The sequence below is a fragment of the Poecilia latipinna genome, unplaced genomic scaffold (genome assembly GCF_001443285.1).
Source record: "Poecilia latipinna isolate Pla-1442-1.1 unplaced genomic scaffold, P_latipinna-1.0 Scaffold1608, whole genome shotgun sequence".
Taxonomy (NCBI): domain Eukaryota; kingdom Metazoa; phylum Chordata; class Actinopteri; order Cyprinodontiformes; family Poeciliidae; genus Poecilia; species Poecilia latipinna.
This window is the reverse complement of record NW_015114224.1, coordinates 273262-284283: the sequence shown is the minus strand read 5'-3', so window position 1 is coordinate 284283 and position 11022 is coordinate 273262. Positions and strand designations below refer to the sequence as shown.

At 43.8% G+C, this 11022-nt stretch overlaps 1 protein-coding gene across 3 annotated transcripts in view; it reads right to left on the bottom strand.

The window, feature by feature from the left end:
- Positions 1 to 208: 208 nt before the first annotated feature.
- The window catches only part of grin2db (glutamate receptor, ionotropic, N-methyl D-aspartate 2D, b), a 92302-nt gene continuing 81488 nt past the window's right edge, over positions 209 to 11022 (bottom strand). For 2 of the 3 annotated variants that reach the window (XM_015059170.1, XM_015059171.1), the window contains exon 16: positions 209 to 10174. In XM_015059170.1, coding sequence (XP_014914656.1) covers positions 6977 to 10174 — 3198 coding nt within the window. In that variant the 3' untranslated portion in view covers positions 209 to 6976. The remainder of the gene's footprint in view (positions 10175 to 11022) is intronic. The other variant, XR_001428297.1, reaches the window with a different exon arrangement.

Below are 11022 nucleotides of genomic sequence, written 5' to 3'. Positions count from 1 at the left end.
ACCCCCCAAAAAAAACCTTTTTGTTTCCCCGGCCTTCTTTTTTTTTTTTTTTTTTTTTTGTCTGAACGACTAACGGCTTGTACAGAAAATACCTTCTCAAGGTTAACAGGCGCGTTCAACCACATTCTGCAGAGACGCATTCACAAAAACTCTTACTCATAATTGCATGTGACAAAAGAAACGGAATGAGACACGGCACCACTACCAATCATTAGAGAGAATCATATTTTATGAAGCAATTCTCAGGAAGTAAGTGCAGCACTGACCCTCCAGCCCCACCCCAGACAGACAATGTCAAATAAACTAACACATTTGAAATAGGGCAAAGACCAGACCAGTCTGGGCTAGGAGCGACATCACCCTTCTAGCAACCCGCCGTAGCAACCTGTAAGTAGGCCTGTGGTGTTGGCAAGGTTACTAGAGCAAAACTGGGCCTTGTACGGTGGGGAGAGCACACGCTGCTTTCTGTGGGGAGATATATGTGCCCCGCTCACAGCAACTGCAACAGAGTAAGCTTTCTGCAGTGCAGCATGCACACCCAAGACCTGATAGGCGCTACGTGTGATGCTCCTATGTTTCCTTGATATAGTTCATGGCTAGTTCAGCCTATGAGGACCCTGTTTGAGTTCTGGAGCACCACACATATTGGTTAACAGGTCATGGGACGATAGAGAGAGAGAGGGGGGGAGATGAGCTTAAGGCTGCATTAGGATCTCTTAGGAACTCTGGTCCTTCACTGACCTGCAGCGCACTGTTCTAGACTGGACTGGACGATTCGAAGCTTCCCTTTAGACCAAAGAGATAATCTAATCAGTCAAAGCATATTACAACAACAACAAAAAAAAACATGAATTACAGAGAAAGCAAGACAGAAATGGAAAACAAACTGATTTTAACAGCCCTAAGAGAAACTGATGTATGAGAAAAGGCAAGGAAAGACATCAGACGAGAGTTATGTAAAAACACAGACAGACGACTCCAAAGAAGCGGTGTATTTATTGTGAAGGTTCTCAGCCCCTTCAGGTGGACTAAATGTTACTGAATGGACACTGGCAAAAAAAAAAAAAAAAAAAAAAAACGGGGGTTGATTTTGAATGTTTTTTAAGTTTTTGAAAAGCTCACATGGGCTAATCAAATCACACAAGACATTGATTTCAATTGCAGCTGAGTGTTAAAAGAGGTTGAGGATCCTGGGTGATGTGTCCGTTATGCAGTAACATGCATGCACTGCAAAAGCATGTGTCTGCATTTTAGAAACTGTGGGAAATGAAAAGCAAGGAAAGGAGAGTGTCACAAAGTCAAGCCACAGTCGACCGCTGACTTGTGCTCATGCAATAAATCATGGCTTTGCCGAATGTGAAACAGTCAAAGTAAAAAATAAAATAAACATCGAAAACCACAAGCTAACTTGTAGAGACATGTTTTGGTCCGTCTGTGACTTTAAAAAATGCTTCTGGAATAACATGCAAGACAGCATTAACTAACTAAACAATTTTATAAGGTTCCAACCATCTTCCACATTCCATGCATGGCCAGTCCAGTCTAGATTTGTATATTCAGCAGAAATGCTGCTGCTACTCTGCCTTGCCAAAGTATTCATAGCCCTTGAATCATATTCTGTCATGATGCATCTGCAAACTTCAACATGTTACACTTGGAGTTTATCTGACTGACCAACAAAAAGCAGTACATAGTTGACAAGTGGTTACAAAATGTTTACCTGAAAGTCGTGGCCTGCTTTTGTATTCAGCCCCCTTTACTCTGATAGCCCTTAATAAAAATCAGTGCAACCAAATGCCTCAGGCCTAAGAGGTTTGTCAGAGAATATTTATAAACAAACATCACCACAAACACCAAAGAACAGACTAAAACTTCACACACTGCCCACGCTGTGACACATGGTAGTAGCGACATCGTGCTTTTCTTCAGCAAGGATACTGAAGTTGGTCAGAGTTGATGGGTGTAAAAGGGGTTGGAGGCTGAAAACGACTTGAGCCTGAAGTGGAGGTTCACCAGGACGACGACCCTGAACATACAGATAGAGCGGTTTGGATCAAAACGTACGTGTTTGAGTGGCCCAGTCAAAGCCCAAATCTAAATCCAATTGTGGCAAGACTTGAAATTTCATGTTTACAGACATTTTCCATCCAATCTGGCTAACATAAAGCTATTTTGCTAAGAAACAAGGGCAGAGACCAGTAGAAACTTTCCCCCAAAAAATACTTCTCTGTGGTAGCAGTAAACTGGGTGTTAATTCAGGATATCAGATTAAAAAGGACAATGAAAAATTTACATAATTTTTAGTTGTAAAAACATGTAAAAAAAACAAAAAAAACATTTATCACGCTCCTTCCACTTCACAATTATGCACTGCTTTTTGTGGGTCTATCAAGCATTATATATTCTCATTAAAACTAATAGCCGTTTGTAGTTGCAAAATGTGAGAATATTCATGGGGTAAGAATATTTTTGCACTTCAGTTTGGTATACTTCCCCTCAGCATGCCTTTTTTCAATTTTGCTTCGTCTTCCAATTTACCAATCTCAACACTGCTCAAATATATTTGACCAGCACGCTGGACAATATGAAGAACTTTATGCTGTATGACCTAAAAACTGAGGCCCCACTTGCTTGCTGGTGGTGTGGTACAGCCCAGACTTGCTACAGTGGTGTGGTCGTCAAATACACACGTCAGTCACATCAGTACTAGTAACATTGTTCATGAATTGTTTTATCAATCAGTGAGTTGATCGTCATCATTGCCATCATCAACAATCAGTCCAAAAGGAGCAAGAACACAGTATCTACTGGTCTCTGTTTTTTGCTAAGTGAGAGACAGACAGAGGGATGATCTGATTTAAAAAGAACGCGATCCAAAACAAAAGACAGACAAAAGTCGATGGAGGAGTTAGTTGACAAGGAGATGTGACCGTCATGTGACTGAAATTAAAAGAAGTTGATGGTCCATTGGTTGCTAATAAGACAACCAAAGAGAAGAGAAGAGCAGAAAGCAGAAGAAAAAACAAGAAAATGTAATGTTAGGTAGTACTAGAGGTGTGACGGACTGATAGCCATAGTAGATACAGATGAATAGAGAGTTTTTGACTTTTACTTGTCTTTTTTGTCACAGGCACTAATGTCTTCACAGTCATATAGGAGGAATCAAAATTCAAAAATGATTTCAGTGTCTAGAATCGCTACAAAGCTAAAACATTAAAACTATTTCATCTAACACTGCCTCCAAATATACCAAACTGAACTAATATATATATATATACCTGTATGTATATATATGTATATATTTATTTGTACATATATATTTCTTTATAGATAAATGATAGAATTCAAATGATGATTGAATACAATAAAATATCTCAGTTAAATCACAGTATAACATGGTACATTCTCAAAAACATAGTATATTTCAATATATTCTTTTTTTTTCAGCATAAAATTAAATAAATAAAAAATAAGCCAGAGGGTTTTTTAAGAGTCATTTGTGTTCATGCAGTCACAGACTTAAGTATTAGTGCCTCAATAGAAATCAATAATGCTCAATGACACACCAGGTTGAAGCCCTGTTAATTGGTTGAAAATAATTGTGTTCGATGACACAGGAAACAGTCGGGCTGTTGCCGTGGTTTCCGCTGCTGGGGTGCAGAGCAGAGCAAGCTTATTATCTCACCAAAAAGGTGGCTGTCCTGGTTTCCTAGCATACCTACAACCCGACCTAAACCAACCCTCAAACTACAAATCTCGACAATTTCATTCAGCAAAACATGCAGATAGACTGGGGCTTTTTCCAAATGATGGGAAACAGCAAAAGCATTTCTCTAAAACACATTGTTTTAAAAACTGCCCCACATAGAGGCCCAAAAGAAAAGCAATCCGTATGCAGATAAAAGGTATAGTCTGGCCTCTAGAAGGGCAAAGGGGTGGGGAAAAAAAGGGAAAGTGAAAAGGTCGACTAACCCTCCGATCTGTGACGACATGCACAAACACGATGCACAGCCCCTCGCAAGGCAGGTCATTTCCCTCCCCCCTGTCCCGTCCTTTGAGCCTTTATAAACAGCATCCAAGAAAAAAAAAAGAAAAAAAAAAAAAAGCTACAAAGTAAGTAGATGTCCTTTTGCTACATCAGTTCGACGCTACATTCAACTACAATAGACGAATGGCTGGGCTGTGGCTGGTCTTAGTGTGAGACATGAAGTAGATATACTAAAGTTAAGAAAATAGCGCCGGCACAGCTAAAAAGTGGATGGCTTGTGGCACAGAACGTACCATGCTACATATCACTACCCTGTCTTTAACATGTAGCATTTCTTATTAGAATTTGTCAACTGAAGTTGAGAGCTGTAAATTTTGGCCCTATTACCCTACTTCAGTCATTTTTTTAGAAGACACATTTCCTGTCATTTCAAAAGAAAAAAACCTGCATCTGCAAAAATCTAATCAAAACCGCTGTAATAACTATGCATCTCCAACAGGAGGGAATAAGGATGTCAAAGATAACTAAACTAAAGTTCAAAATGAGAATAACCTGAGCATAAACTGAAGAAGGGCTAGCCTAAAAAATCCACCTAAACAATTACAGGTCATGTCTTCTGTGAAGCTGTTTACTCGTTCCTCTCAGTTACATTTGACATTTAATGGAAGCAGAGTCAAGAAAAAAGCGAGACAGATATATTTATATATGACATATCCCATTAGAAAAGAAAAATGCTCCACTGCCTTTGTGTTTTTTTTTCTTCTTTTTTGCACAGAGCAGGTGCAAAGTGGGCCCTGTTGCAATGCTTAAAAGTCACTATTTTTTTCACGAAAAGCTCTCTTTGCATGTGGACGGGAGGTGCAGAAACAGAAAAACATCCAGATTAGCATGAGGTGAGGCTTAACTAGTTACATACTAACTACAACTGAAGAAATGGTTCATTATATCTCTTGGGTCAAACAGCTTATCTTGCTTAAATCAGACAAAAAGCAAACAGAATGATGTGCCATTGCATCCCTGTCATATTTCAGTTGGGAATATTGCTTTAGGTCAAATAGCCATCTAATGATCTTGACAAAAGTTAGCATCATCATCAACTGCATTCAATGAAGGCTCAGCTACTGAGTATGCACCTGGAAACATTCACAGTAAGTCGTTCTGCCTTATTTGCCAAAAAAAAAAAAAAAGATATAAGACAAAGCACATGACTACCTCAGCATAAGTGTCTTGGTATTTTACTGTTTGACTCTTGGTTACAGTGAAGCTTATTGTTACACCAGCAACATTTGTTATCGTTACGCGAAAAGCTATATCAGCAAAATATGTTACCTTAAGATTGTGCATTTACACTTGTGGCAACACGTCTTAAAAAATACAATGAGGAATTGTGCTTCAGATAATCCATCATCCACCGGCTCAACCAGGACACAGAATGGTGGCAACATATATTAAAATCTAAAGAGGGCTTGAAAATATGTTGGAATAAACCCTGACTGGACACTTACACAGAACCAATTATGTCCAAAGCTGCACCCTCTCTGCTATCTGTAATGCATCTACAAATACTTGAATGATCTTCAGCTTCCTGCACCACAGTTTCAAAGACTGTATTTAAATATTATGCAGCCATCTAGTGCCAATTACAGATATTACACTAATCATCTCCTGAATTCACTTAGATTAGGCTGAGTTAAGAGTTGCTCAAATATGGAGAGGGAAAAAAAAAATAGGATTTTGTTGAAGTTCAAAATTTGGGTGAAATTTTGGCACTGCTCTGGAAATCATTCCCACCTCCAACACTAGCCACATCCAGCCTCCTACTTATTAAAACACTAACACAGTCAGAGAAATATATTAATAGAATAAAAAGAAGGGAATAGGGCGAGAGGTCTGAATAAAAAATAAATATATAGACAGACATGAAAGGAAATTCTGCTACATGTCTTTTCTTCTTCATGTTATTCCTCTTTTGATGAGTTTGTTGTTCAAAATCTTTAATACTTGGTAATATTTTTCCAGTTGAACCAGAGGTGTCGTGACAAGCTCCAACGCAGTAGAGAAAAAGAAGTTCCTGTTCAGTCTGACTGGTTAAAAGGGTATCTAGTAAAACATGACATCATATAGATGGTCCTGGGGTAGAGCTAGATGGGTCTGATGGTGTCATGAGGCCAAAAGGCAAATAAGTAGCACTGTGCTCACTGTCCATTGAAATGTGAGCAGGCAGAAAGTGAATGAGAAGTGACTGCATTGCTTATCTTAAAAAAGGGAAGAAGACACCAAGAAGCAGTCCACCAGTCCAGGTCAAAAGCCATCAGCCAATGAGGACAGGAAGCCAGATGATGACCAAACACTGGCATCTTTTGAGAGAAGGTGGGTCTCTCCTCATTCCACTCAAAGCCAGAGGGAGGGAGACGTTTTGAGCATATCATGTGTGTTTTCGTGTCTGAGTGCGTGCATGTGAGTGTGCATGTGTGTGTGTGTGGGTGTGTGTGGGTGCGTGTGCACGCATGCGTGTAGGTGTGTATGTGTGCAAACATGACATCATTACTCACAAGTTGGAGACTACTGTTATCCACAGTTGTGATTTGGGGAGGGGAGAAGGACCGAAGATGACATCACAAAGCTCAGTTCTGAGCATAAGAGAAGTTCTGGGGTCGAAGTCCCCGGTGATGCAGCCTCACCTTCACTCTCTTCATCGTAGGAACCATCCAGATGGATGTAGCTCACCCTGGTGTGGCACCTCACTGTCGCCCTCATAAGAACGCGTACAATGGAGCGGGTGGCAGTAGTGTCGCTCTCACCGAGAGTATTGTTAGCAACAGAGTCTCTGTCCATGTTTGTTCCTGTAGTGATGCTTGCTAACCGATTACCTAAGGTCACCAAGGCAGCCATTTCTCTGCTGTCGTCCCTGTCTCCAGCTGCCATGGCGCCGAGGTTTTCAGCAGCACTGGTGCTTGCTCCCACGTCTCCCTCTCTCGTCTCCCCCTGTCATACCTCACTCTCCAGGCTGGAAAAGTGGGCTGACCCTCGACGTGAGCACAGGCTCTTGGCTTTGAGTGGTAGGTGGGGAGAGTAGAACCTCCGTGGCTGAGGCACAGAGCGCAGTCTCTGATATTGGAGTTTGGCACTGGCTGAAGCCTGAGCCGGACCTGCCATCCCTACCCCCGCTGGTGGCGAGACAGAGGCTGAGGAGGGTGGAGGTACGATGGGCATGGGGAGCGAGGTGGGTGACAAGGATGGCTGCTGCGGTGGTGATGGTGAGGGCTGTGGCTGATGGTCTGTCGGCTGTGTGTTGAGGCTGAGGTTAGATTGGCTGCCTGATTTGGCTTGACTGGAATCTGGTTTGGGAGGCAAAGGTTTGGGACGAGAACCCCCGCTGAAGCTGTGGCAGTGGGGAAGAAGCTCTTCTTGGCTATGGGAAAGTCCTGATGCTCTTCTCTTGGAGTTAGAAGTTTGTGAACGGCCATGAGGATGTGGATAAGGATGGGGCTGTGGGTAAAGGCTGCAGGAACACAGAGTTGACCGTCCTCCCTCATCCAGTCTTTCCCTGCTTCGTCCTTTTCTCTTTCCGCCACCACTCTTCCACTTTTTTTCTCCCTTCACAGGAATTTTGTCCATGGACCAGTATCGTCTAGGTGGAGGGAAGGCTGTTGGGGGTGGTGGCCACTGTGAGCCCAGCCCTCCACTCCCTCCACCAGATGCCCAACCTATTCCTGGCCCAGATCCCCAGAAATCAGCACCAATCCATCCCTCTGCCCGAGTTCCCAGTAACGAATCATCTCGACTATTGATGCTTCCCCCTTTCTCTCTGGAGGGATAGGTACCAAAGAACCAGCCTCCTCCACCTATGCCTCCAATCCCAGTGCCAGTGCCTCCTGCACTTTCTTCCCAGTATCTTTCAAAACGACCAAATTCTCCTGAAGAACCCTCATCCGAGTAGCTGTCCTCCACCCTTCCTCTGTCCCGTTCAGATTCAGAGACAGCCCCTCTCCCTACCCTCCTTCCCCTGTCCTCTCCCCGCTCCCTCACTCTGTCTCTCTCTTCCTCATCATCATCGTCGTCATCATCATCGTCGTCATCATCATCAGAGTCCCATTCATGGAAAGACAGCCCTTCTCTTGTCTGTGCTTTCTCTTTTTCATAATGCATCAACAAAGGACGCCTTTCACCGACTCTACCACTATCTTCTCTATCAATCCCGCCGCTTTTTCGCCGCTTGGATGATGGAAGAAGTGGGTGGAGGGACACTGGGGTGGTATTGGAGTTATCTCCTCTTCCATTCATCCAAAATTTAACAGAAGCAGGAAACTTATTAGAGTTGGAGTAGCGCTTATTGGGGGTTCGACGTCTATGAGAGTGTGAGGATTTGGGACGCCTTTCCCTGCTTCTCCCACTGTCCTCCTCGTCCCTGTCATTGCCATCCTCCCCCCTACCTCTTTCTCTGTCTCCTTCCCATGAATCTCTCCCCTTCTCTCCAAATGTGCTCCCATACTGGGCAGAAAAAGAAGAGTAGTCTTGTATCCCTTCATCTCTTTCTCTCTCAGCTTCCCCTTCCCTCTCTTGTTCTACATCGCCTTCTTCCGGCTCAGATCGTTTTCCCCCAGTAGACTTTTTCCTTTTCTTTGTTTTTAATGCCTTCTTCTTCTTCTTTGTCACCTTCCTTCGCTTTCTTTCCCTCTCCCGCTCTCTTTCTCTCTCCTCTCTCTTTTTTCTCTTTTTGTTCTTTTTCTTTTTCTTCTTTTCTTTCTCCTTTTCTTTCCTCCTCTTCTTTTCCCTTTTCAGCCTTTCAGCTTCTCCACCTGTTCCTCTCCTCTCCCTTTCACTCCAGCTTGCCCACCACTCTTGAAGCTGAGACAGTTGGCTCCCGCCTCTTTCCCTTTCTCGTTCCCTTTCTCTGTCACCCCAAGATGTGCGTGGTTTCCTGGGAGGAATTGGTGGTGGCAAGCGCCCGTGGCTAAGGGAACGTGGTTGAATGATAGAGCGCTCCCTCTCTCTTCCCCTCCCAAGGAGAAGACTCGACTCTTCTGTCAGATCTTCATCGTCGTCGTCGTCCTCTCCATCAATTCCTCCAGTCCTGTCTCGTGTGCTCCTGGAGGAGCTGTAAGAGTAGGTGGGCGAGGTGGAGCGGGAAGATGAGGCAGATGAAGACGTTGACGTTGATGAGGTGGTTGACGTGGAGGATGAGGACGTATAGTGCAAAGATGCAGAAGGAGACGGAGGAGTATAGGAGGGGCTCAGTGGAACTGGTATAGGAAGTGAAAGTGGAGGAGAAAGCGGGCGGGTCCTCCTTCCTCCTCCTTCCCTCATTCCATCTCTTGCTCCTCCCCTTCGCCCCAGAGGCAGAATGTTCTCATAAAGTGGCCCCCCAGGCTCTTTGGGCTTCTTGGGCCTCCGCTTTCTCCAGAAGGATGAAGGGAGAGGGGGAGAAGGATGTGGCAGTGGAGGTGTAGGAGGTAGAGGGGCCTGACTCTTAGGAGGCAGCCTGGGGGTGCCCAGAGGTTTAACAGGCCCTTTCCCCTGACCTCCACCGCCACCTCCCACCACCTTCTTCCCCACCCCATGGTCCATGCTCTTCTCTGAATAGAAGGCCACACTCGCTGGAGGGGGTTGGGGGTGGCCCCTTGGCATAGTCTTGGGGGTCTGGGACCCTGCTTGCTGATCCATGCAGGATCCCAGTCCCTCAGGGTCAATGGGACCATAATATCTCTTATAGCCATCGAGTCCCCCACCCCCTCCAGCAGCTGTAGCCCAGTTTTGTGGAACTTTCTGAGCAAACGGCCCCATGTCAGTGATGCCCCCTCTTACAGCCAATGGGTTGGTGGCTGTAGCAGTTTTAGGCAACCTCCAGCGATCCACTACTGCCAACCTTCGATCTGGTCGAGGCAGGAAAGTGGAGCAAGGGAGGGGGGCACCAGCAATGGGGGGGTTAGAAGAACCCAGAGCTGACCCAGAATGTACCACAGTGGGAGGAGAGCCTGGTAGAGGTGTTTTGTAGACAGGTGGTGGTTGCTGCTGTTGTGGTTGTTGCTGCTGTTGCGCCATTGCAATTGCTGGGTTGGTCACAGTTGTTGAAACGACATGTGGCTGTGATGGAACAGTCACCATTGCGGTGTGGTGGTGTGAAGGCAAAGATTTAGATCCACCTGGTGCTGTTTCATCCTCAAAACTGCAGCAGCTGTACATGCCCTAAGAGACAGAGAAACAATGACGGATTTACTTCTAAGACGACACAGATCCACAAACTGTTGCCTAAAATAAGACACATAGCTGCAGTGTTTATACAGAGCTTTAGTGATGGATCAATAGGAGTTGAACTGGTAAAAATGGAAATAAAATACTGTTTCCAATACATCTTCTAGTTTGAACTAAAGTCTGTTCTTCACATTTTTCTAAAAAAAATTTAACAGGTATATAACTATCACAATAGTTTTTTTTTAATTTACGGTGCTTTCTATGGGGTTACATGATTCCCCTGAACTTTTCCACATGTTGCCATGAGTCAACCAACATTATGCATTTGTTGATTTTAATTTATAAAAACACAAATTATTCTATAACTGTCTAGTGCAAAGAGAGAAACATCATTTTCAAAACGTCCTGCAATAAGAATCAGAAAACCCCCCTTTACTCTGATCCTTAAATAAAACAAGGTACAGATCAGAGACAAACTTGGGGAGAAATTAAAGCAATTTAAAACAATGTCCAAAGCTTTGAACATCTAACAGAGCCCTGTTCAATTCATTATCTGAAAATGGAGAGAATATGCCTTTCAAGCCTTTCAACACATGAACTGGGCAAGAAGAGCATTAATTTAGTAAGCGGCCAAGAGACACATGGTAATTCTGGAAGAGCTGCAGATCCATCTAGAGATCCTCCGCTCAGGCAGGAGACTCTGCAGGAGATTTTATGAAACAACTATAAGGCGTGCACTCTGCAAATCTGCCCTTAATGGATAATTTGCAAGAAGTAAAGCCACTGTTAAAAGAAAGTCAAGCAATATTCTGTTTCCATTTTGGCAAAAGTCACCCGAATAT